The sequence below is a fragment of the Ischnura elegans genome, chromosome 7 (genome assembly GCF_921293095.1).
Source record: "Ischnura elegans chromosome 7, ioIscEleg1.1, whole genome shotgun sequence".
Classification (NCBI taxonomy): Eukaryota; Metazoa; Arthropoda; class Insecta; order Odonata; family Coenagrionidae; genus Ischnura; species Ischnura elegans.
This window is the reverse complement of record NC_060252.1, coordinates 49,995,784-50,021,407: the sequence shown is the minus strand read 5'-3', so window position 1 is coordinate 50,021,407 and position 25,624 is coordinate 49,995,784. Positions and strand designations below refer to the sequence as shown.

Here is a 25,624-nt window from a genome sequence, read left to right as displayed (position 1 = left end):
GACATTGCAAATGATGAATAAGTGATGCCAATAAAATATCACTAGATAAAGAAATAGTTACTATGGCTGAACTTCGACCAGTTTATATTTTTCGTTGCAGCACACTGAGGCAGTTTTCAGAAATTTCTAATGCAACAATTTCTTCTCTTTGGCTTTTAATGGAGAGATAAGAGATGAAAAATAGAAATAAAATAATACCAAAAAGATTCACTATGCTGCTTGGGTTTAATTGCCGCCATGGAAGGGCTGAATATTTATTTTCACTAAAATAGGAGGTAGTACTTACCTGCAGCCATGTAGTGACTGCTAGTAAAAATGGGAGGGTTGTCATTGTAGTCTTTCAAATGTATGAAGACATTGGTACGAGCAAAATGCTTTGGTTTCCCATTGTCAGTGGCAATCACTTGAAACTCGTAGTGAGGTTTCTTCTCAGCATCCAACTGCACTAATGTTGTAATCCAACCAGTATATGCATCGATGGCAAAGACATTAGCCAATTCACCAATTTCAGACCCAAAAGAATATCTCACTTCACCATTATTTCCAAGATCCCTGTCATTGGCAGTCACTGAAGATAAAAAGATCATCAAGAATGAAAATTTTGAACAAAATGTGAATAAAAAAATCACACTAATAAATGAATAAATACCTTTCATCACTGCAGTTCCCTCCTCAATGTTCTCTGCAAGTGTCAGTTTGTAGGGGCTACTTTCAAAGACAGGAGAGTTATCATTTTCGTCCAAAACCATCAGTGTAACATCAGTCAGGGCTGTGAGCGGTGGGCTCGAGTCAGTCTCAGCCACTATAGCGATTATGTGTGTGTCCTGAACTTCCCTGTCAAGCTTTCCAACTAAGAAGAGCTGGCCTTGGTCGTTGACATCAAAAAGAGGATTGTCAATATTTTCATTTCCAGATATGATACGAAACTTGACAGTGCCGTTAGTCACCATTTTGAGTCTAGTTATAATTTCACCTTTAAGAGAAGAAATTAGCACATACATGAGATATATACCCATAATAAATACCAACTAAATATTCTATATATCATGTCATGAATTTTAAGTTATCAAAATTTTTAAGCAAATACCGTATATGTCTGAATATAGTCCCACCTTTTTTTCCAAAAATGCCTGTGGTATAAGTAAAGGGGGGGACTATATTCAAACGCATTTTTTTTTACTTTTCCTGAAACTGAAGCCTCAAAATTGGGGGGGGACTATATTTAAAGGGGGACTATATTCGGAGAAATACGGTAATAACAAGAAACTGTGATTAATAAAATTGGTATGGTAGCCAAATTTCAAGGGATTAATTTTTGTTTTCATCAATAAATAACCCAACAAGACTCCGAAGGGTTGCAATGAAAGAGACACAAGGCACTGGACGAAAAATATTCCGAGGGGTTTGAGCCCCTTGAATACCCCTCTTCCTGCTCCCTCTGGTCTTGAAGAGACACGATGTTTGTACATTATAAAAAAGAAAGGGTAAACTAGTTTAAAAAAAAGTCAAAACAATTAAGCAATATTGTACTCTGTACTAGTACAGATTACAATGTTGTGTAATTGCTTTGGGTGCTGATATGTTAGTTATCAGCACCCAGATTGTTAACCTAAAAGGACTACTAAAAAATTTAGTCATTAGTAAGGAATTTTCTTCATTGCCTCATTAGTAACCTTTTTGGAGTGAATGAAGGCAACCAAGCATTTGCAGACAGCACTATTCAATTCAAAGACCAAGCACAATAAACACAGCAGTTAAGGTTGCTGAAGGTCTCTGGTCATCAGTCAACCAGTGGCAGATTAGTAATAGGATTTAATTAATTTCTGAAAAAATTTAAAAGATGGCAATTTTTAAGGTGACTCTCTAATTAAAGTCTTAATTTCACCAGCTTAACAAGCAATGTTTAAAAATAATTGATGAATATCCACAAGCCACTTGCGAATTTAAACCTAATTTTTTACATATATATAAAACATTATAAATAGCACATAAAATTTCATACCTCAGATACAACCACACCACCACATATTGCATACCGATAAGGATACACTGGCAAGTGATGAACTGACCTCTTTAAAACAATGACCTTTATCTATCCATGCCGTCATCCTACCAGTTAAATGCTTGTTTACATGCCTGTATACTTAGTCATTGAGATGGAAATGTGAAATGCAGGTTATATTAAGGCAGGAATTCATTCAGACAAATATGTTAATTCTCAAACCTCACTTTATCACTGCATTTCAAACATGTACAAACTTGCAGTGAATAGAAAAAGGTACTTTGAAGGGAACTAGTAAGTCACACAATGCTACCATAATTGTATGCTTCATGGTGAAAACTGGAATCAGGACAGACTTTATACACGTATATCACTTTTATATTGAATATCAATAAATATACAGATGCTCACCTGGAGGAGAGTTTTCAGATATAAAAAATTTATCATCCCGTCGCTCAAAAAGAGGAGCAACATCTTGAGGACCCATTATATAAACATCCAAAGGCACTTCGGAAGATAAGGAAGGTGATCCACGATCTTGAGCACGAATAAAAAACTGGAACATTTGATTCTCTGCAAAATGAATTGAGCAATTATTATTATAACAATGAGATTGTAATCGGGTCATCTTATTTATTTACCCAGAAATAAATTTACAAACCTTTGGAAGCAACAGTTTTCAATAAATACAACTCTCCTGTGTGACGATTTATTCCAAATAAATCCTTCACTCCAGAGGAGCCCACCTCATAAATGCTGTATTCCACAGTTGCTGATGAATCCTCGTCAGCATCAACAGCTTTCACCTGAAATGATCATTCAAATGGTTAATAATGAAATTTGAGGAAGATTTAAAGATTGCACACATCATGACTTTTTTCTTAACCAAATAGATACTTGAAAGAATTGCATCAATCATATTTATTAAGATTCATTACAAAGAGTTACATTAAATATTCACTTCCTTAAGTTCAAATCCCAGAAAAGTTATCTCGACGTAAATATGTATAGAGAAAATATTAATGCCTAAAAACTAGGGAATTACATAACATCATCATCATTTTCTGATAATTACTGCACTATCAGTTTATCTTTAACAATATCTTACCTTGAGGAATCCAGTCCCAGCCGTCAAATTGCTATAAATAGATGCTTTGTACTCCTTCAATAAAAATTTTGGAGGGTTGTCATTCTGATCCCCAACCTTTACCCTCAATGTAACAAAACCTGACCTTCCCCCTCCATCAGTTGCCATGACTAAAACTTCAAACAACTTTTGTGTTTCACGATCAAGTTTTTTCTTCGTTATGATTTCACCTGATAAAAATTAAATGATTAATCATGAGTATAGTCCATATTTCTCAAGCAGAATAATTGCTGCACGAGAACTGAATAACTAAATATTTGCATGGATAACTTACCAGTCAATGCGTCAATTTCAAAATATTCCTTCATTCGGTCTGAGGCTATCGAGTACACGACAGTGCCATAAGACCCACGGTCCTTGTCTGTTGCAGTGACCTTGGTGATGAATGTGCCAGGAGGAAGGTTTTCTAACACTTTGACATCAAATTGGACTTTGGGAAAAGTAGGATTATTTTTGTTTGCTGAAAGTATGTCAATCTTCACTCGAGCAAAGCTGGTATAAACACCATCAGTTACAGATACATTAAGAAGGTACATGGGATGATCAGCAAAATTCTGTAGATTTATTAAAGTCAGTATTCCTGAAATAAACAGAATAAATTCAGTTACCACTTTCATTTCTATGATTGAATGTTCTAAATGCATAATTAACTTTAACATCAAACTCCTATTGGGAGAGAATTAGGTCCTAATTTTAGCTTGTTTTGTGGAAAAAGTCATACATTTTCTCTCTTCATCTAGAGATTGAAATAACTTCATTCCATCTTTCATTTTATCTCAAGTAAAAAAATGATGAAGGGAATCAGGTTTGTACGGCTGATAGAGTGTAGGCTTCCAACTCTGAGGGTCCAGGTTCAACTCAATCTGTTTAGGGCATTTCAAGTACACTACTTATTTGAGAAGCCTTCATTTGTTAAAATCTAATTGATTAGTTTTTAGTCGTGTATCTTCCTTAAATTTCTAGATTTCTTTACCTTTTCTTGGATCAATGGAAAATGTTTGTTGCTCGTTCCCACCCACTATAGTGTATATTAAATTTCCTTGGTCCACATCATCAGGATCACTGGCTACCACCAGCATGATAAACTGTCCCCTTCTTGCATGCTCTGACAAGAAGCATGAATAAGATGGCTGTTCAAACTTTGGAGGGTTGTCATTCATATCAATCACTGTAAAAGGAATCGATAAATTATAAGATGGCCAAGTGATATGAATAAAACCACATGCCATAAAAAAAGGTATTAATATAATAAGATGACAATTATTTGATACAGCTCTATCACCAAAACAAAAATACTATTTCTAGGGCTAGTGACAGTAATTTCAACACAAAAAATGATGATTTACCAGTGATCCAGACATGTGCAGTACTGGATAGAGTAGGAATGCCCCCATCAAAGGCTTGGACAGTGAAATGGTGTGAGCTATGCAGTTCATGGTCCAATGATCTCTTCAGATAAATAGTTCCATCCTCTGGATCAATGTGAAAGTAATCTGAGGAATTGCTACTGTTGTGCTGAATCACATACCTCACATTCTGATTAACACCTGAAAATGAAGAAGCATTGACTCTGCATTAAGACAAGGCTCACCAACTGAATCATTTAATTAGTGGTACATGGTAAGAAATTCAGTGGGGAATTCAAGAAAATATGAGACCTAAGAAAAGGAGATTATGATGCTGTATAATAGGACATCTTTTTCAGTTCATATTTATACGAGCCTTTGATATAAAAACAAATATCACAGAATTATGATATGTACACTTCTTGTTTAGTTCCTTCTCGTGAGATGCCATGTCATCGTTGATGTATGGTTACAATAACTAAAGTAGATACCTATCAAGGTTTTATTGCATGAAATTTTTGAATCATTTAGGTTTATTTTTAATTTTACAAATTGCAACCTTATAATTTGTACTCCACATCTAATGAATGAAATTGAAACATGAATTGAAAGACTAAAAATTATGCGAACACCTAATAAGCCATCAATATTTACATACCTGTGTCATTATCTCTGGTTTGAACTTTCAAAATAGATGTACCAAATGGAGCAGCTTCGGACACAGAAACATTGTAGGAATCATGAGTGAATTCAGGGGGACAGTCATTGACATCCTCAACAAGTATACTGACAAGGACTTCTGCATAAACTCCTGATACACTGTCTGTGGCTCGGATTGTCATTTCATGCTCCTTGTTCAGTTCAAAGTCCAGTTCATCCACAACATATATCATACCTGTTTAAAAGAGTTATCAATAAAATTTCAAGTTCAGCTGAGAGCTCTTCCAAGAGTGTCTGGTCATATTTTCAAGAGCATATGCAAGACATGCAACTCAAATTCAACCAGGAAAAGAAAATAAAAGCATCAGAGAGGAAAACAAAGCAGAAACATAGATCAGAGTATCATTTATGTCTGAGAAATCTCTCTCAGAATAATCAATAGGTGATAAAAATCCTCAGAAAAGAAAAATTTATGAAACAGGTAGTCCCCAGGTTATGAACGAGATTGGCTCCTGAAAGTGCCCATACATTGCATTTGTATATTACTATTAGACTATAAAGAACTACATGTAGTTGCTGCAGCTGCATCTTGTGTTGTTGCTTAAGGAAAATATGCAGTGCACGATGAATTCATCTTGTGTTTTCATAATTTTAGCGATGGCCTTTTTCAAACAATTAAACTAACCTTCACTTGCCAGTTTTCATCAAATAAACTTTTCCTTTCTTGCTTGCAATATTTTAAATGTTGAATTTATCTCTTTATCCTCCTAAAAATATATTTAAAACTCATCCATAAGCACAAAAAGTTGAGTTTTTCATAACCTGGGGGCTGCCTTCACAGAGGAAAGAAAAGCTTGACAGAAAATAAGAATATAACGTAAAAAACTGCAGCTATTTCACAATACTGGTGCTGTTTTTGCATGTCATTTTTGTCATTCAGGTGTGAAGGTAAAAGATGTTTCAAAATTTTTGGATTAATGTTAGTAGCAGGTTAATTGAAAGGAAAGGATTACTACTTCTAAAACCATGCAGCAGCATGAAGAAAAAAGCAAAAATATAAAATCTGAAATACTCACAGGGACCATTGTTACTGTCAGGGGCTGTGAATGGAGATATAGAAGACTAGTGTAAATAAGTATTGTAAATGTAAGGGAAGTAACCTACCTATGATAGCAAAACCAAAACTCCCCCTCAAAGAAATAAGCATGCTTTCATATTGAATGATGTTAAAGATTATGAGATTTTCTGTTAATGAGAATCCCAATACCACCTTACTCACTAATTTTTGAGCTATTAAAAATTTTTTTCAAGCTAATAAAAATTTCTCAAACAGTTTGAAAAAAATTAAAAATGCCCATGAATGGTGAGTTAAACATATGATGGTTATAGCAATGGATTCAAAAATCAGTTTATTAGGATAACTGAATTAGGTATTTATCGCTATATATCAAAGGTATAGTATATTCTGATATAGGGTAGTGAGACTTCTTCACAACATGCATACATATGTTTTGAAACCATTGATAGAAACTAAAAATTTGATTGCATTTATCAGCCAATAAAATTCACCTCCAGAAGAGATGGAATTTTTCTCTTATACTTCTTCTAATCAGACAGGTATTTTGGTTAACAAAATTAAAATAAGGGTGAAAAATAAGATAAGATATACGAAGTCGGAGAAAAAAATTACTCAAAAAGTAACTAGTCATAAGTCACAGTTACAATCACTTGTATTGACACCATCTATTTGTGTAAAATTAATAAAAAACAGCATTAAATGGGAATGGGTATTTTTAAGCTTCCTGAACAAAAGTGTCATTTTAAAAATTATAGAAAATTTCCACTGTTGATGGGAACCATATCATATCACCATATCCATAATTGGATGCAAAGAAGTCTCACTGAAACCTATTTTACTCCACCCTTCATGTATATGATGCATATATATTAACCCTAATTAAATAATATTAAATTAAGTTAATTTTCATCCAAATTCCACTTTTGCATACTCTAATGTTTTCAGTCACTACACCTCCACCAGAATTTTCTCAGTATAAATTAATATGCAATTTATAAGAATCATTTAATGCCAAGTTTGCTACAGTCCAAGTCATACAATATAAAGAAGGGAATGAAAATGTTGGGGCACAGTTAGTTCATTTTCCAAAAGGAAATATTTAATGAATGCTGAAATTAAATATTTGGCACCTATGGTAAAATATGGCCCACCAGATATCAGGGTCACCAAATGATGGAAGCATTTGCAACCAAATGCTAGGATCTCATGGCCATCAAGTTACCTCAAGATAACTCGTCTCACTTTATCTTGGTAATTATCTTTCCTTTCTATATTTATTTTTCTGGTCATACTCTAGTGAATGGCATGAGTGACATTTTTGTGAGAATGTTTTACAAGAATTATGCAACAGCTACAATTTGTAGCCAAAAGTAATATATATTTACTCCATGCATATGTATGGCAGTCTTAAAATTTATTCGTAGTAATTTTTTGAGTATGCTGTGCTGTACCACCAGTTATCAATTATTAAGGCAAAAACAGCATGTGTTTCTTAGAGTATACAGTGATTCCAGAGGCCCAATAGAACATTATTTGTGAATGTATCAGTAAGCATTTAGAATAAAACAATTTTCTTTTTAATGACTGTACTGTAATATATCGATGAACAAAATTATTTTCTGAACTGTAGTTTTATTTAACATAATGAAATCACTTAGTCTTATTTCCACACTCTTTTATTTCGACTAACCTAGGTTTCGGCACTTAATATGTACCATTTTCAAGATACATGATTCATGGATGACAGCCTACATATATTCAGTGTTGGTGAAAGCACTGAGAAAAAGTAACTAGGCTAAATTACAGTTACTTCGTTCAAAAAGTAATCAATTACGAGTAAAAATAACGGATTTTAAAAGGTAATCAGTAAAATTACAGTAAAAATTATGTATGTACCTCTCGTAAGATAGACTGTAGAAACCACCTGGCAAATGTGAAATATTGCAGTAAAAATGTGGAATACTTGAGCCATAGAAACTGCAATTTCTCTAATGATGCATACAATTATAACTAGTGTAACAATACAAGGGATGTTATATTTTGTACCCATCATAAGCAGGCTGCAACATAGGAGTGGCTGAACCTAAACAAGCAAATTATGGTATTCACAAACTCGAAGTTATCTGTAGCAGGGGTGCAGCTAGGAATTAAGTCTAGGGAATTAATAGTTTTACTTGCAACTAATACTGAAGGGTCTGGGGGGTATGGATACCCACCAGGATAAGCGGGAGGCACGGGAGCCCTAACCCAGAAAATTTTTAAGAAAAATGGTTTAAAATGGTGAGTTTTACGGCTGTGAGCATAGTGTTATGTTTTGTTTGTGAATCATCCATCCCCCTAATATTAATTACAAAATTTGTGACATTAAAATATTTTTATAAAAAAGATTCTCTGAGCTTTGGAGGGGGATTTATCCCTCAAAAACCCCCCCTTGCTGCACCACTGATCTGTAGGCCAAGGTAAATCAGTGAAATCATTGAAGTAATGGTCAATTACAAGCATGTAATGATTAAAATGAAACTAATGATTCCTTCTTCACCAAAAGCAGTACATTACAAATAAAAATTACACTTTGTAAAAATTAATTATTACAAGTAAAAATTACTGCAAAAGTATTCTTTGTGAAAAATCCGATTAAATTAACATACTTACCAATAATGCATATATATGGACTGTAATCCATGAATAATTTACCTTTAAAATGGCGTTATGTGCTGATATCTAGGCTAGTCAAAGTAAAAAAGTGTGGAAATAAGACTTACTGATTTCATTGTGTTGAAAACTAAAAATTTCCACAGAATTATGCTGGAAACTGCCTCATATTCTTAACTGTAGGCTATAACTATAGAAACAATCAAACGTATCTCTATAGGTTACAGTCATAGGATGCCATATAAATATAAAATATGAAAATGCTTAGCATTATTCAAACCTCACTCTATAATCTTATAGAGTACACAATAGGCTTGGAAAAATTAAAGTGAGCCATTGTGCTAAAAAATCCACACAATTTCATTAATCATCAATAAGATTTTAACTAGATAAATTTATTTTCTTAACATGATAAACAGCTCTTCAAAAAGTGCTCACGGAATATGAATAAGAAGTATACGTAACAACTGAGTTAAGCGATAGAGCCGCAAACCTCCAATATGAAAGACCAAGTCCCTGAGTTATGCCTTTTAAAACTATAACTTTGCAGCTAAGTCTCCACCTATCAACTTTGAGCAAGGGGCTGCAGTCATATCTTCAAGTTCCTGAAGTTTGAGGGTGGACTTTTTCATTTACTTACCTGTGTTGAAATCGAGGGAAAATTCTTCAAATTCATTTCCTTTAACTATACTGTAGATCAACTTTCTTCCAAGAGGAGAGCGTGCTTGAACACTAACTGAGAGGGGAGAATTAACTTCAATATTCTCCTTGACCCGATCAGTGTAGAACTGCTTATCAAAAACTGGCATGGATCTATCAATCACTTTGATGTGGACAGTGATTTCCGTTGCACATGGTGTCATCCCTGTAAATCAAGCAATACAGAGTCAGATATAAATTAAAAGACCTTTGAATTGGCCATATTCAGCAATGAAGTAGGTTTTTTCATAAAACTAGATTATAAAGCTTCTAGTTAGTAAATTGAAAAGTAGTCAGAGAACACTCCATTTCTCCCAGAGAGAGAGAGAGAGTTCAATGATTCAACTAAAGATGCAAATTTTGGCCAATGGACTAACACTTAAAAAACTCACATTTTAAAAACTCTGGCCATGCGATTGATTCTAAGGCTATAATAATATTAAAATTTGAACAGAATTTTGAGAGAAACACTCAGAATCAAATTAAGATCAAATTAAACGAGAAAACAATGGGCTTACCTCCATCATAAGCTGCAATAATGAGATCATATTCTCGGTTGTGTCCTTCAAGGTTCTGCTTCAGGGTTATTTCCCCACTCTTGCGGCAAACTTTAAACAATTCCCCATGCCCTTTAATGAGCTCATATCGTACCTCACCATTCTCTCCCTTGTCGAGATCAATCGCATGAACTTTGGTCACAGTGTCACCCTTCTTGGCATCCACCGATACGACTGCATAGTACGGAAGATTGACGAAAAGTGGACAATTGTCATTCACATCCAAAACAGTCACTCCCACCTTAGTGTGGGCAAATCTCGGCCTGTCCTTCTCCCCTTCCTCACTCTTTGCCTCGATTATGAGCTCGTAATAGTCTTGCATCTCCCGGTCAAAGCGTTTACCCGTCGTTTGCACCGCACCAGATGTGATACCAATTTCAAATAGGTCAGTCGGGTTCAAGATGGAGAACATTATATGTTCCCCTAAGGCACCCCCGATCACATTCACTACTGCCACTGGAGCAATCTTTGTCGAATTCTCCAAAACGGTTCCGGTGTAGAGTCCTTTCTGGAAGCTCAGGCCCGAGTTTTTGGATTTCTCCAGTCTGATCTCAACCTGGGTAATGCTTGAGAACTTGTCGTCTGACACTCGGGTATGTAGGCGTCTCACAGATGGTGCATGCTCTAGGACTCTTGGGTCCGCCACTGTTATGAGGCCAGAGTGCTCGTTGATGGCAAAGGCGTGTCCTTCGTTCCCTTCAATGATGTCGTAGCGAAGCTCTGTCTCCTCGGCAGAATCAGGATCATAAGCTGAGACTTGGGCAACTGCTACTCCACCATAGGTGGGAAGCAGGACAGTGGCATTGTAAGAAGTTTCCAGGAAACGTGGCGGTGAGTCATTAACATCACCCACGATTATACGAACATTGGCAGTGGTTTCTGAGGAAAGCCTCGGTTTGCCTAGATCAGAAACTTTGACATGGAAATTGAATTCTGGCCATACCTCATGGTCCAAATTCAACACTGTGCGAATGGCTCCTGAAATGAGATCCAGAGAAACATATAGGAGTCAACACATTAGACTTCAACTTTGTGATGAAAATCTATTTATCATATGATTTGAATTCAAATTAAATAGCTAGTCATCGATTGTTGACATGTTCACTGTGTGGTAACTCGTCAATAGTAATGAGAGAAAAACAGCTGTATAAATATTCCACACCACTTATTTCATTTGCTCAACCTTCACTATTTAATTAAGAACTGTGAGACAGCTCTTGATAATGACGAGTAAATGTTAAAACTAGTTGAGCAAATAAAATAGAGCAGAAAATTACTGCTGTTTGTATCTTATTACTTTAGATTGCTTGGCAAACTAGTAACAAAGTAGGCTCAACCTCTTCCCTCTGAAAAATAATCCTGCATGGCATGTCAGTGGTAACAGGCTTAACTATTGGTTGGTTATGTTTACATTGGTCTGGGTCTCACAAAGCTGACCTATATTTACCACTGTCTTGCAAAAATAATATGTGCCATACTAGATCAGTTTAATGAAATCAACATAAGTGCTTGCCAGGAAAACAGAGTGAATACTGGCACTGTAATAATCTACTATTAGGCAAATATAATCATTAAGTTTTATCATCTGTATCTTGGAAAAAATTGCCATCCACGTAAAAAGCATAATTTAAAATTGATAAGACTTCAGATCATTACATGAATCAATGCTGCAGTGGACCCATCTTAATGAGGATATATTAAATGCTTTATAGAAATAGTAACAGGTGAGTTTGAGGATTAATTATGCTTAAGATATTATGATTTAGCTCATTGATCATTATAAAAGGATCATTGAGGCATTAAATGCAAAAGGAATTAAAATTTAATAGCATACCTGTACTTGAATCAATCCTGAAGTATTTTCTTGGCAAACTCTCAACAATGTCATAGTCCAAAAGAGCATTCAATTCAGAATCATTGTCCTCAGCCTTGATCACCAAAGGTGTACTCAAGTTAGTCAGGACAAGAGATCCAATGTCAGCAGCCTCGCTAATAGTGCCAATGTAGAGATCTTGCAAAAATTTTGGAGCGTTATCATTTCTGTCCAAGACATGAATTACAACATAACATGTAGCTTTAGCAGATGCCTGTGAAAAAGACAGGAGTCATTGATTAAAATATGTGTTGGGTCTACAGGGTCGGACTGTAAACTTGAAAGAATTATGTATAACTTCACATTCTGTATTTTTGGAGGCTCTTTAGTGAATAAAATAAGAAGAAATTGCTGGAGAAAATTTACTTGGTGGCTGATATATTCAGTTTCCACATCTATGTATACATAACTGAACTGAATTATGTTATACCTTTGATCACTTAAGCCATTTACAACAGGACTGGCACATTCTATTAAGTCTTACCGGTGCAAGACCAATATAATATATATCAAAAAAATATTAATTCATTACTTGATTTTTGAACAAATAAATATCAAAGACTAACACTCAGGAAAACAAAGTGAGGGGGAATATGCTACTTTCAACTGCTGATTTTCAAGCAATGTCCCACACCGCTTACCATATTAGTAGTTTGAACAGTTAAATTGTAGAACTTGTTCAACTCATAATCCAGCTCTCGCTTTGTAATGATAACTCCAGTGCTGGGTGTTATGAAGAACATGTCATCTTGATTGCCATTAATAATCTCAAAGAATAAAGATGAAGTACTTCTGGCAGCAATATGCTTCACATAAGTCCCAATTGGCTGATTTTCATAAATTTCTGCCGCATGTTCCTGAATGGTAAACCTGAAAACAAGAGGCATTTTAAGAAACTGCATGGATGAAAAATATTTAATCATTCCATTTTGGTCTACGAGAATCACAATGCTTACCAAAAAGTTCAAATCCAAGAATGGAGTAAATAAAATATAACCAAAATGGAATACTATACCTGGGAGGAGCATAGTCGGCCATTGTGACCATTATGTGCAGTGGAACCGTTGAAAACAGTGGTGGAGAACCACTATCTGTGGCTTTTACGATGAGCATATATTCTGACATCACACTCAAATCTAGCTGTCGTGCCACTTGGACCATACCAAGCTCTGCATCAATAGCAAACACATTCCCTACATTTCCTGCAAAAAAAAAAGATGAGGTCACGCATTTGAGTATAAATATTCAGCTCCTTTCTCTGAAGTATGTATCCATTTCTAGCACAAGAATAAATATATCCACGTAAAGGGCTTTCACCACTCACCAGATATAATAGAGTAAGTTATTTTTGCATTATCCCCTCTATCACGATCAATAGCAAAAATTTGAGCAACTGCAGTTCCAACACTTGCTGTCTCGTAAACCTTTCCTTGTACAATTTCGCTGGTGAATTCAGGACTGTGATCGTTATAATCATGGACGGTGATTATTACCCTGGCATAGTTCCTCTTTGATGGTGTGCCTTGATCTCGAACCATAACTGTTAGAACATGTTCTTCAATGTTTTCCCTAAATTAAACAAAAGATGGTATTAATACCTAAAATATTCACGCATAAATTCATCTCATTACATTTTAATTTACATTCCTAATTAAAGAGCTAGTAAATGTTTTCACATACGTACACAAATGTTTCAGTAGTGACAAGAGTGTAAAATAACAACATGAACAACATACTCCGCAATTTAGATTGACACAGAGGATTTGAAAAATTTTAATGACTCAAATTGAAATATAATATTAAATCAAATGATGAATATGAATGGATGGTATCCAATTTGTACATTTCTTTAAAATTAGTACACGATAAATCACTATGCATTTGTTTCATACAGAATTTTACCATCAAGAAGTAAATTATCTGCATAGTACCTAAACTTTTGGAGCTAAAAATAACAACTCGAACATCGTTCAAGTAGGCATGATAGAGTCACCTAAAATATCTGAGGTTCTTAGTAATGCATGTGCTTACCTGTCCAATTTCTCATTTAATGTGATTGCTCCACTTATGGAATCAACCATAAAAATGGACAAAGAGGCAGGGTTCCTCGCTGCGTGAAGACTGTAAAATACTCTTTTATCTTCATCTTCATCAGTTGCCATTAATTGCATTATTTTGGTCCCAGCTTCCACATTTTCAGATATCTCAACTCGATACACTTTATCTAAAAAACTTGGGCGGTGGTCATTTATATCAAGCACAGTGACATACAGCTAAAAAAGAAAATAAAAGATATTTAAGTTTCAAGAAAATTGGGGAGAAAATTTTTCTCACTATCGGCTAGTTGAGAACAAATATACAAAACTATACATATTAGGTTACCATAGGTGATATTTGAGTTTTTTTATCTGAGACAAAGTTCCCCTCTGAGATGAGATAGTGTCTCATTTCTATGGTAACCCGAGGGCTTAATGATAGCAGTAAATGCTAATACAAATAATCTTACCTGAGTAAACACAACATGCACTCCATCAGTCACTGAGATGGTGAGATTGTATTCTGATTGTAATTCCCAATCCAACTTCTTGGCTAACAAGACATTGCCATTATCTCGACCAATGAAGAACTCATTCCGTGCATCACCATCTATTGTAAACATAGAAAGAGCAAATAATAGTTACCATGGCAAAAAATATTTTACCGGTATACCACTGATATTCATGGATATTTGACAGTCCTATAGCAATCCTTTAACCAAATAGTGTAAATGGCACAGGAATTTGGAGAGTGAATTTAGAGTTGCTATGTATAAACCAAAAATGGGATTGTTTTATTTTTATTTTGCAATTGGATTAAAACAGTATTTAAACTGTAGTAATTATCAAGTGATTTATTTTCAATCATTATATAAATTTACCATTTATATTTTAAATTACCATTTATAACAAGTGTTAATGTTAAAGTAATTAAAAACTAAAATCCAGACAAAGATGAAGGCAAGAATCCATTGGTTCATAATTTCCCTGATCATTTAAATTATCCTATTGCCTCACTCAAGTTGAACAATACCGATTATGTATAATGAATGCTTCAGGTTTGCACATCAGGTATACATTCACTTACCAGTTATGTCATACCACAACAGGTCTCCGTCCTCATCATCAGCAAGTACTAGAGTAACAAGGAAAGCAACCTTATCATTCTCTGTAACATGCACCCTCTGATTTGGACTCCTGATGACTGGAGGATGTGGTGAAGATTTTGGGACGTTGACCACCTGAACTGCTACTCTTGCTGTCTGGCTCTTGGCCGGGTGCCCACCATCCATCGCACGCACCTGATGAGAAGATGTTACAAATGATATTTCAATATATCACTTGAGGTTTTGACTGCCACACATATGAAGAGTTTGAACAATTTAACTGTTTGAGAACTTGTTAAAAGAAAACAGGCTCAGCAGTAAAGAAATTCGGAGGAGAAATTGCTCAGCTAAGGAGGCCATTGTGAATAGTAAAGAATTTTTGAAAGGATTGCTGGCCATTATAGTAAAGAAAAAAATAAGGTCAAGAGCATGATCTCGAGCTTAGCTCTCTATACTACAGAAACATGAATGCTGAGGAAGGGAGATGAGGATGGGCTGGCCAAATACAAGGCCTTGGCTTGAAAGAGGCTGGAGAGGGTAAAATGGATGGAAAAGAAGAAGAATGACAATGTGCAAGACGTAGTGGACAACAAAAATTTTTCAGTAAATAAGGAGACATTGTTCTGTACCTAAGAGCTTAAAAAAACGTAAGAGAAGAGTTTGATCTTGATTGTAGCACTTTATGGTGCAGAAACGTGGACTTAGAGGTAAGAGGATGAGAAAAGACTGGAGGCATTCAATGTGAGGGGGTAAAGAATTGAGAAGGTGAAGAGGATGAAGAGAAAGAGGAATGAAAAAATGCTAGATGTGATGGGTGAGTAAAGGAAACTTTAACCTTTTCCATACTAAAGACGAAAATATACGTGTGGACTTTTCTTGACCCGGGAGACGAAAGCCACATATTTTCGTTGGAGGTTTTCTTACGCAAATGAATGAATGCCGATTATATACGTTTCTTAGCTCTCCCCCTTTTATGACGGTCGGGGGTGTAAGATGTCTTTGTTTCGGGACCCAACACTGCAGGGGTTAGGCTTTACCCTCAAAATTCGGGAGCCGGTACCCGGACTCCTCCTCTTATATTACCCCTCTTGGCGGTAAGGGACTGCGGTCATACAATTGATTATCCAGTCCTGTTTCGAAATAAATATTTATTCTTTTCTCAAGAATTATAAATTGAGAATTGAATTCTTTATCTTTTGAGCAGCATTCACAATTTTTAAATGAAATTCTACGATAAATGTTAACTTATATCTCGAGCTCTGTATAAACATCAACATGAAAATTATAGCTGCATTAAATGCATTAATAGTGACCTTAGAACTTTGTTTAAAAATTGACAATGCTCAGAAAAAAAATGAGGAAATCAATTCAAAGTCTGCAATTTACGTGCAAGCAACAATTATCCATGAGCCAAATACGAATGAGCAATCCATAAGTTGACCGCGAACCAATGCCACAGGTAGGGTCATAATCCCGGAAAGGAGGGAGCACAACTACTCTTTGACTCCGAGATAATGCAGAGTCCCACTAGGAAGGATCGAAAAAGGTTGGAGCTGAGAGCTTGTGATTATCTGCGTGACCCTTCTTAACGAATGTCTTGCAAAAATGCTCCATACCAGGGGAAAGAAGAGTTTCTTGTGGCTCAGTACAGCAGTCATGCTAACACGAAGACTCCACTGTCTTGAAAGGGTTAAAAGTAAATATGGAGAGTTTGAATAGCCCCAGTGTTGAGTAGGGAGAGGATCCTAAAAACTGTGACAAAAGGAAGAATGTTGGGAGGAAGAGAGCAAGGCTCATGGATTGAATGGAGAATAAAAAGGTATTTTGCACCAATAAAGAGATAAAGAAAAAAAGTAACAAAATTAAAAATTCCATGAAATGCAATCATTGACAGTAACTGAACTGCAAAGTATCTTTGGATTATTACTTGCTGATGAAGGAAAGACAGGCATACTCACTGTATCAGAGTATACTCACCAGTAAATCAAATTCCTGTGAGGGCTGGAATCCTCGCTGAGCATAAACAACTCCAGTTTTTGGATGAATCTTGAATTTGCCTTTCCCTCTCCCTGATTTTATGCTGTATGTTATTTCTCCATTTTGACCAACATCTTGATCGAAGGCCAACACCTAGAAAATTTTTACCATCCAAATGCATTAGACGCTCATGGGACCCAGAGTTGGCAAACATATAAAGATGTTAGTATTGAAAGGAAAAAAAATGCATTACAGAATAAGTTCTTGAAATTCACCTCAACATTCAGAGATAAAAAAATAAAAGTCTCAGTACTTATAAATATTAGTATGTATGTACAAGACCAAAAAATTCATTGTCAACACCAATCTAAAAAATACAAATTTACCTGAAGATTAAATCTCTAACACATACACACACACACACATACACACAAAAGCAATGACGGTTCCTGCGAAGATCAAAATCATTGCCCTATAAAATTGCCATGAGACAGTAAAATAGGCAGTCAATAAGTAGGGGCAAAAACTCTTCTAGACAGCTTCAAAAATTTTCACACACCAAAAAAAAAAATAATGCCAAAAAATCATGAGTAATGCACTCAGGCATATTGTAAACAAGCCAATCCCCATCTCAATAAAGTGTAATCTTTCACATTGATTGTACAGCTCCATTCAAGCATGCAACATTAGAAAAGCAATGGATTTTTATTGTAGATATGAGGAGAGAATAAGAAAAAAGCAGAAACCCACAGGGTTAAAAAAGCTGGAGATTATATATATTATGAGATTAATGAGGTGCACTACATATCAGCTGCAGAAGTTTTTCCTTACCCTCAATAATGGCTCTCCGGCAAGCGAATCAGGTTCAAAACTCTCCCACGTTCCATTTTCAAGAAAGGTATCAACACCGAGCTCGTTTTCCACTGTGCCATTCTGTGGCATAAAGAGAATGTTGTCACGAAATGAAGAGGGTGAGTGATCCCAAGGAATATAGACAGAAAGATAGATAAAAAACAGCTTCGAAACAAAACTACTTGGTAAAGAGATCAATCATAGAAGTGGTAAAGGATTGAAAATAATTGTGTGTGAGTGTGTATGTGTACAAAGAAACCTAGCCAACACCCATATCTACTCCATTAAATATCAATAAAAATATAAAATATGAAAAATCATCAGAAAAATTTAATAAAAGTCTGAATATTTAAATTGGCAAGTGTATCTATGGTTTTTTTAGTGTGCAAATGAAGATCTGAATTAAATCAGGCTGAATAGTGTACGCATAATGGGTGAGAATATGAAATGATAAGAAGTGCTATGTTTGCAATTTCAAAGTATGCAATGTGATTAAGAAAACTTACATGAAAGATTCAATTTTCAGAAACTATAGGAAAAAAAATAAAAAAGTTCAAAATCAATCATGTAACGTAATTCAACTTTTTCAACATTACAGATAAACAATTGCACAAACATCTGAAGGACAATTGCAAAGTGACACCAGGTACAGAGGACATACTCATTGACAAGCACACTTAGTGACAGCACAATGCCATTTTACTTATTTTCCACCGAGACTGGTGGCCATCCAGAATGTATTTACATTTGACCTAAAAATAGACTAATTTAATATGCGTGTCTACAAACTATTTGAGATGAAACAAGGGATATAACCCAAGACACCAAGATGTTAAAATCATTTTGCTAGTCAAGGTGACTAAGAAAATGATTTAATTTTGAAATAATGAATCTTAGGTCTTCACAACAGTTAGCAAATCAAGGAAAACATCAAAAGAATTCACATGAATATCAAAATTTTACTTTCTAAAATTTATTCATCATAGAGAAAGAATGGCTATAATCCCTTACTCCAATGTTAAGTGACCAAACTAAAGCTCTAGAATAAAGCACTATTCCATTCAGGTTGCAATACCAATGGGTGCACTGTTTTCTAAACCTCTGGATTTGATAATATGAGCTCTATCTATGATTCCCCATGCATCTCACTAACATGAGTAAAAAATCAATAAGAACATGCACAAAGTACTAAAATTTATACCTCTAATATATAAGCCTGGACATGGAAAAGGAAGGCTTTTTTGTGTGTGAAAAATGCATAAATTCACATTCACGCTCCATGAGATTGGGATAGGCTAGCCCATGTATAATATAATCATACAAAACATCAAAAGGAACTACTTAGCTAGCAGACAAATGTCAGTCTACAATCTCCACCCAAAGATCTAAAACTATAATCACCAAATAAGCTAAGAAGCTGTCATTTTGTATAAAAAGTAAAACATCTGATATATAATTGAGTATTTTCAACAGAATTAAAAAAAAGAACATTGTGTACTTAGTGATCAACTTGAAAGCATAAGTTCATCAATGATAAATAAATAGTATAAATGGTAGTATATCTATTACTGTAATGGTATTGTTTGGCACAATGCAAACAAGATAATTATTTAATTCCTTCCATTCCAGGATCAAAGTATCTAAAATTTCTCTTAAAACAGCAAGAGGAGCAAGGTACAGCTAAAAATATTGTGACAATATTCCTTTGGTACGTAACCAGATAACCCATTACACCAATATGCCTTAAAATGTCTCCTTTACAAGCTAACACACATTAGGAATTAAATTATATGAAGTAATTCAATAAATTCAAAAGCACCTCTCAAGAGCAAAATGCTTAAAATATAAAACTAAGTACCCAGTTAGAATAAATAATTTATATGTGAAGCATGATCAAACAGGATCTATAAAATAACGGGCTCAATAAAAAATATCATGATGAATGCAATGGTTTCAATGGAATTTCAATATAATATCTGTATATACATGGTAGCTGCTAAATTTTATAGATTACAACTCCACTTGAGAATAAATCTTCCTTTGGCAGAGTAGGTATTCGATAGCATCATCATGAACTTACAAAATAACTGAGCTAATACATAATTATAAAATATGTTCATTTCATTCTTAGGAAGTGTAAAAAATAGATTAAGGCACTAATACAAAATTAAATACCTTTCCCTGATAACATTAAACACAATTTTATTTAGAATGCACATGCAATAGAATGGAAAAACATGAACATCAAGATTGTGTAAAGTTTAATCATAAAATTCACATTCGAAAACTGTGAGCATCAAGGACTTTTGCTAACTTCTTGAATTAAGGAGATTATATTGGACCACCCAAATAAAATGTAAAAGATGAAGGATATAAAGGCTATCAACAATGATTCTAACAATTTGCATGCAAAAATTATTTTCATTATCAGTTCATAACTTTATCGTGTCTACACCATGCACATTTTCTAGTTTTTAAGCTATTTTACATCTTCCACCCCTCAGCAAATATAAGAAGAGCTTCATGAAACTTATTTATTTTAAAAAATCCAAATGAAATCTGATTTTTCATTTTATCCACAAGCACATTCGAAGGAAAAAAAAACACTAGCAAAAACTATCCCCTTAGCTACTGGAAGCACAACTTTTGAGCTACTGCAATCTAACAGGAAGTGTAGCCAAATAAAAGTATAGAAAGAATCTCATGTTCATTTTTTAAAGTATGTAACCATAAAAGTATATACGTTTCTAGTCCACTGAGCCATATTTTCAATCTGAAACATTTAACATTGCATTCAAAACCTAAAAGAAGGGCATGTTCATGCAAGATGGCTACCGTGAGCTGAACTACATATAGAATTCCTAAGACTATCATCAAATGAAAAAATCCAGCATAATATTTAGAAAAAAACAACTAAATAGCAACAAGGGATAAAAAGAGGTAGATTAATTGTTTCATTGACAGTTGATTCCTCGGAAGAGGTAGGAATTAAATACGCAAGCGTCTCACTCAAAGAAATGCAAAAAAGGAAAAGAAATAATTCCTTCCATCAGTGAGCCCATAATTACAAACTAACCTAGAGATATTAAAGTATGAACTATTGCTAAGAAAATAGGCAAGTCATCCACTACACAACTTCTCATTCTAAGAAAATAGCTAAAACATTTACAAGAGGGTGGAAATAACCATCTTTCACAATGAAGACATCAGAGGAATTTTGACAACTAACTTATTACCACGGGAGAATTAGGAGTCAGAGCATTGCAGCAATCATTTATATCTAAAATTACAACACTCACTAAGGGAGATCAAATAGATAAATCAATTCATCAATCTGGTTATTATAGCCAATGTTGCCAAAGCCATTCATCCATATTCTAATGAAACTGATTACCCAAGTCTATTTTTTTAGGAGAACGTCAAATACACCAATTTTAATGAATCACAAGAAAAGTATGTGAAATTGATAGGTTTTAAATTGTTGAATAGCTAATTTTTAAGTGTGAATATATCACTGAATGGGTGGGAAGTGACATAGTATGGACCAATTGCTTTTCATGATGCTCAAAGAATTCTTCGATTGTTAAATTGGAAATAGAGATAATATCTAATTGAACTTCTAAGTAAAAATGTTTTTCCATCAATATTTTTGCTGGATATAAAACTCCAGGGGAAATTACTGATAGGAATGCCTTTTACCTGAAATGCAGGTCTATCATTCAGTGTATCCTTCATCGAGGCTGGTATCTTCACTTTGTAAAACTTTTGTTCGAATTCCGGAGCATGGTCATTAATATCATCCACAGTTATCACAACACGCGTTGTGGATGACAGAGGTGGTTGTCCCCCATCGTTTACAGTGACCTAAAAGGGTGATGGAAAAGAATCATTATTTCAAGATGCACTAGAAACTTTTTATCAGTTTTAGACTCATAAGGAACATTACCGAGGTGTTATACCCTAATTTCAATGAAACTTGGTAGGCTTGTAGATTACAGTAGGGCAATATAAATTGTGAAATTCTAAGTCCCCTCATGACCCAAGAGTGAAGATATTAGTGATCAAAATTTGTAAACACACAACCCACTCATCACGATGATGCCGTATAATTACTTGCACCAGGTATGGGCTTCATATTCACAGCATCTGTGAATAATATTTTCATAAAACAATATTGCAGAGGAGCACTGTGGGTTTTCGGCTATTCATACACTGTTGTACTTGAGTATCAAGAAATAAGGTTGTGCCCCTCCTATTTCTCATGAAAAATATATTGTTTTATAAAAGTTTTATTAAACATTTCAATGTATACTGATTGTCAAAGTTTTGTCATGTTCAAGGGATGGATTTTATCAAAGCCAAATAAAGATGGTTAAATTATTTTATGAATTGATCACATTTGAAATTCAGAAGTAAAAAACAAATAATTACCTCCAAAAGGTGCTCAGCCTGATTTTCACGGTCCAATTTCCTACCAGTTGTCAAAATGGTACCTAAATTTATCCAAGAGCAGAAGATTATTAAAGATTTGGTTAATACAAGTATACCATACATATGTAACTCTAATTGATTTTCAAGGCTAAAAAAATAGAAATTTATACGATGATTAATACTTAGGTCATATTAAAACAGGCAATTACATATATGACTTTGAGGATGGCTTTCAATGCACTGTAATAACTTTTATTTAATGTACTTGGAATTGTTTTAAAATTTTTATTGCTAGAAAAAGGAATATGAGTTCTTTATAAATATTTAATAAAAAAAGATACTGGAAACGAATAGCAAAATGAACCACAGCCAGCTCAAAATAATGTATGTATACTATTTGTAGTCAAATTCATATTGGCGACATAAAACTGCATTAGTGCTTCAAGCATTACATTTATTGACACTTTTAATTCTAGTATAAGTATGTAAATATAGTATATCTGGATCTGTTGATATAATTACTAGTTGGAACACTAATAACCTGCAGTTGGTAATCTAGAAATGATTTTGTAAATATAAATAAACTATGTATATGTAACTATAAATGAATCTCAAGGCTAAAAAAGAGAAATTTATACTATGATTAATACTTGGTGTAGGCTTGTTAATAGATGCAGTAACTGTGATTTTTCATTTGCATTTATTGACTAGAATAAAAATAATAGTTTGTATCAAGAGAACCATCTACTTTACCTGTTTCACTATCAATGGAGAAAAAACTTTCTGGATTCCCTGCTGTTATGCGGTATGAAAGCTTGGGGAAATACCCTCCATCAGAGGATACCACCACATCAGGGATGTCAGCATCTGTGGCTTGTAGCTGAACAATCACCAGACCAGAGGGAGATCCCTCAGGAATGTGCGGGAAGTAGACAGGTTCATCCGTCAGTGGGGTATTGTCATTTTCATTCAGTACGGAAATGAAAACCTGTAAAAATAATATGTACATATAATTACTTACGATAGGTAATATTACTGATTAAAATCAATTCCAACACATACAACCCTCTTCCTTTTCCCCTCCCTCCCTGAATTACAAAAAAGAAGGGTGAGGCAGCCATCTAAGTGAAATAATATGTGATAATATACTTTATTATATGAGAGTTTTGTTACTGTTTTTTCTTTGCTGAACTTCAATTTTAAATCCTTTGTTTATAAATACAATGTAAAAGGTATCCTTGACTGTTTTAGGATTTGAGGCAAATAAAGATGAAAATAATAATAAAATAAAAATATGAATTTTCAATTTGAATGAGTCCAAACATTAATCACAGTTTCCATAAATTAGTTAGTTACACATCATATATTATTGACGCTGAAATGCATATAATTTCAAACATATGAGACATCAGTGAGGGTCGACTGATTCGCCATCCTGAAGAAAAGATACGTAACCGGCACTTTTTAAGTTCACAGTTTCATATATATTTTACACAAACTGAAATTAACTTAATGAAGAGTGAGTGACAACTATAAAAACAAAGCAGTAAAGAATTATGGTGAATAATAATCTCATGCAGAAGGCATCAAATTGATATATAAACACTATTAATTAGTCTAACAACTAAATTTTGCCATCAATTCTAAGTTAAAATGTTACCTCAAGTCTTGCATGAAGTGGAACAGTTCCATGGTCTTTGGCATAGACAGTGATCCAAAAATGTCGTCGGCTTTCTCTATCTAGGACTGCCAGAGTTCTAATAGTTCCTGTGTGGGAAAAAAGAAACCAGTTAGAACAGAAAAAATGTTAAATTAAATAAATAAATAAAAATAATTAATATTTTCTTTATTAATACTATACGAGGAATCTCACAAGAGAATAAACAACAACGAACCATTCAAGGACCATAGACAAGATCGAGAAGTAACGGAGAAGCGGTGACCCGCTCGTCATGAGTTCGTGACGTCATAAACTTATCTTTGAAAAAAAAGTTTATGACGTAAATTTTTCTACGCGAATTTCTGGAGAAGAAGAAGGCAATCTAGAAACGGAAAAATATGAATTTCTTTGCAATTTAAACCCTATCACAATCGGCAATAAAAACATAATGAATATCTACTTATATTTTCATTCTTATCCATACTTTTATCCACTCCAAACCTAGAAAAACTCGATTCTTTCACTTCACTAGCACCAAGTAATTTGATATCCCATTCAAAGATGGGCTAGAAGGAGACACACGTGCTACGAAAATAAGACGGTACGTTACGCGCGAAGGCCCAAGAGAAAAAGAGAGATGAAGGAAATGTAATGCACTCGGGGATTTGAACCAGAGTTATTGAATCTTACTGAGTGTTACAGCCGACGAGTTGAAAATACGGGTCGCAGAGTGCATCGAGGAAATAGAAGTTCAAGCATGCAGAAGAAATATCTCATGATAAACGTCTGTACGTCACCGTCTAAGTCACTACTACGAGAAGACTTTATTGAATATCGCACTAGAGAGAATGGAGTAAAAGCGCTCATCTACATGGGAAGAAGACACAAAACACATCGGTATTCTTTCGGGGAGGTCAGCTAAATTAGTTGAGAGTAACAATTTGTAGTCTTCAAAATTTACTAACAAAAATGGTTGAGCTCGATTCTGTCTTCTCGTGCATTTAATCATTGAAAAAACTTTTTCAGTAATAATTTATTTAATAATTGAAAAATAAATTTAAAGTCATAATCTGAGAACATTTTCTTGCAGTTAAAATAACACCAATGATAATTTATGGTTGGCGTCATTTTAACTGCAATTGACAGTTTACTGTCCTCGCGAATAATCTTTAAAATCCGTAAAACGGGAAGAAAATGGTTCTCGGAGTGATGAGGAAAAAGACTATCTAGGGAACTGTGGAGGTTATTTTAGATCCTTCCGAACGGGTAGTAGATGAGAAAATAGGAGAACTCTGGGTGAATTCGTCGAAGAGAAGAAAAAAACTGAGTGAAGAAAACAATGATAAAGAGCTAATAAAGGGATAGAAATAGATAAAACCTTTTAATCCAAAAAAAAATATAAACATTTTCCGACAATGAAGAGAAGGTTCACGGGAAGTAGCCACAGGCTACGTTTGTTCTCAAGGGACGATGCTGGTTGCTATGTGAAGAAAAGGTACGTATGCAATCGCGTAAACATAACTGAAACGCAGATATGCATAGCGTCAA

The 25,624-nt window shown here is 34.5% G+C and overlaps 1 protein-coding gene and 1 long non-coding RNA gene across 5 annotated transcripts in view; one reads left to right on the top strand and one right to left on the bottom strand.

The window, feature by feature from the left end:
• The window catches only part of LOC124162166 (fat-like cadherin-related tumor suppressor homolog), a 524,021-nt gene that overhangs the window by 19,424 nt on the left and 478,973 nt on the right, over nt 1-25,624 (bottom strand). For 2 of the 4 annotated variants that reach the window (XM_046538584.1, XM_046538587.1), the window contains exons 2-26: nt 24,077-24,183; nt 23,170-23,404; nt 22,417-22,478; nt 21,685-21,849; nt 17,965-18,066; nt 17,134-17,286; nt 15,138-15,351; nt 14,521-14,660; nt 14,046-14,287; nt 13,339-13,583; nt 13,030-13,216; nt 12,656-12,884; nt 11,976-12,228; nt 10,103-11,119; nt 9,526-9,750; nt 6,232-6,255; nt 5,154-5,390; nt 4,496-4,696; nt 4,123-4,317; nt 3,424-3,729; nt 3,111-3,319; nt 2,664-2,808; nt 2,414-2,575; nt 650-973; nt 287-568 (exon numbers count right to left, since the gene is read on the bottom strand). In XM_046538584.1, coding sequence (XP_046394540.1) covers nt 287-568; nt 650-973; nt 2,414-2,575; nt 2,664-2,808; nt 3,111-3,319; nt 3,424-3,729; nt 4,123-4,317; nt 4,496-4,696; nt 5,154-5,390; nt 6,232-6,255; nt 9,526-9,750; nt 10,103-11,119; nt 11,976-12,228; nt 12,656-12,884; nt 13,030-13,216; nt 13,339-13,583; nt 14,046-14,287; nt 14,521-14,660; nt 15,138-15,351; nt 17,134-17,286; nt 17,965-18,066; nt 21,685-21,849; nt 22,417-22,478; nt 23,170-23,404; nt 24,077-24,183 — 5,661 coding nt within the window. The remainder of the gene's footprint in view (nt 1-286; nt 569-649; nt 974-2,413; nt 2,576-2,663; nt 2,809-3,110; nt 3,320-3,423; nt 3,730-4,122; nt 4,318-4,495; nt 4,697-5,153; nt 5,391-6,231; nt 6,256-9,525; nt 9,751-10,102; nt 11,120-11,975; nt 12,229-12,655; nt 12,885-13,029; nt 13,217-13,338; nt 13,584-14,045; nt 14,288-14,520; nt 14,661-15,137; nt 15,352-17,133; nt 17,287-17,964; nt 18,067-21,684; nt 21,850-22,416; nt 22,479-23,169; nt 23,405-24,076; nt 24,184-25,624) is intronic. The other 2 variants (XM_046538585.1, XM_046538588.1) reach the window with 2 other exon arrangements.
• On the top strand, nt 15,370-20,377 carry LOC124162169. Its single transcript, XR_006865503.1, has 2 exons — nt 15,370-15,970; nt 19,615-20,377. It is a non-coding gene; the product is annotated as an uncharacterized LOC124162169 (long non-coding RNA).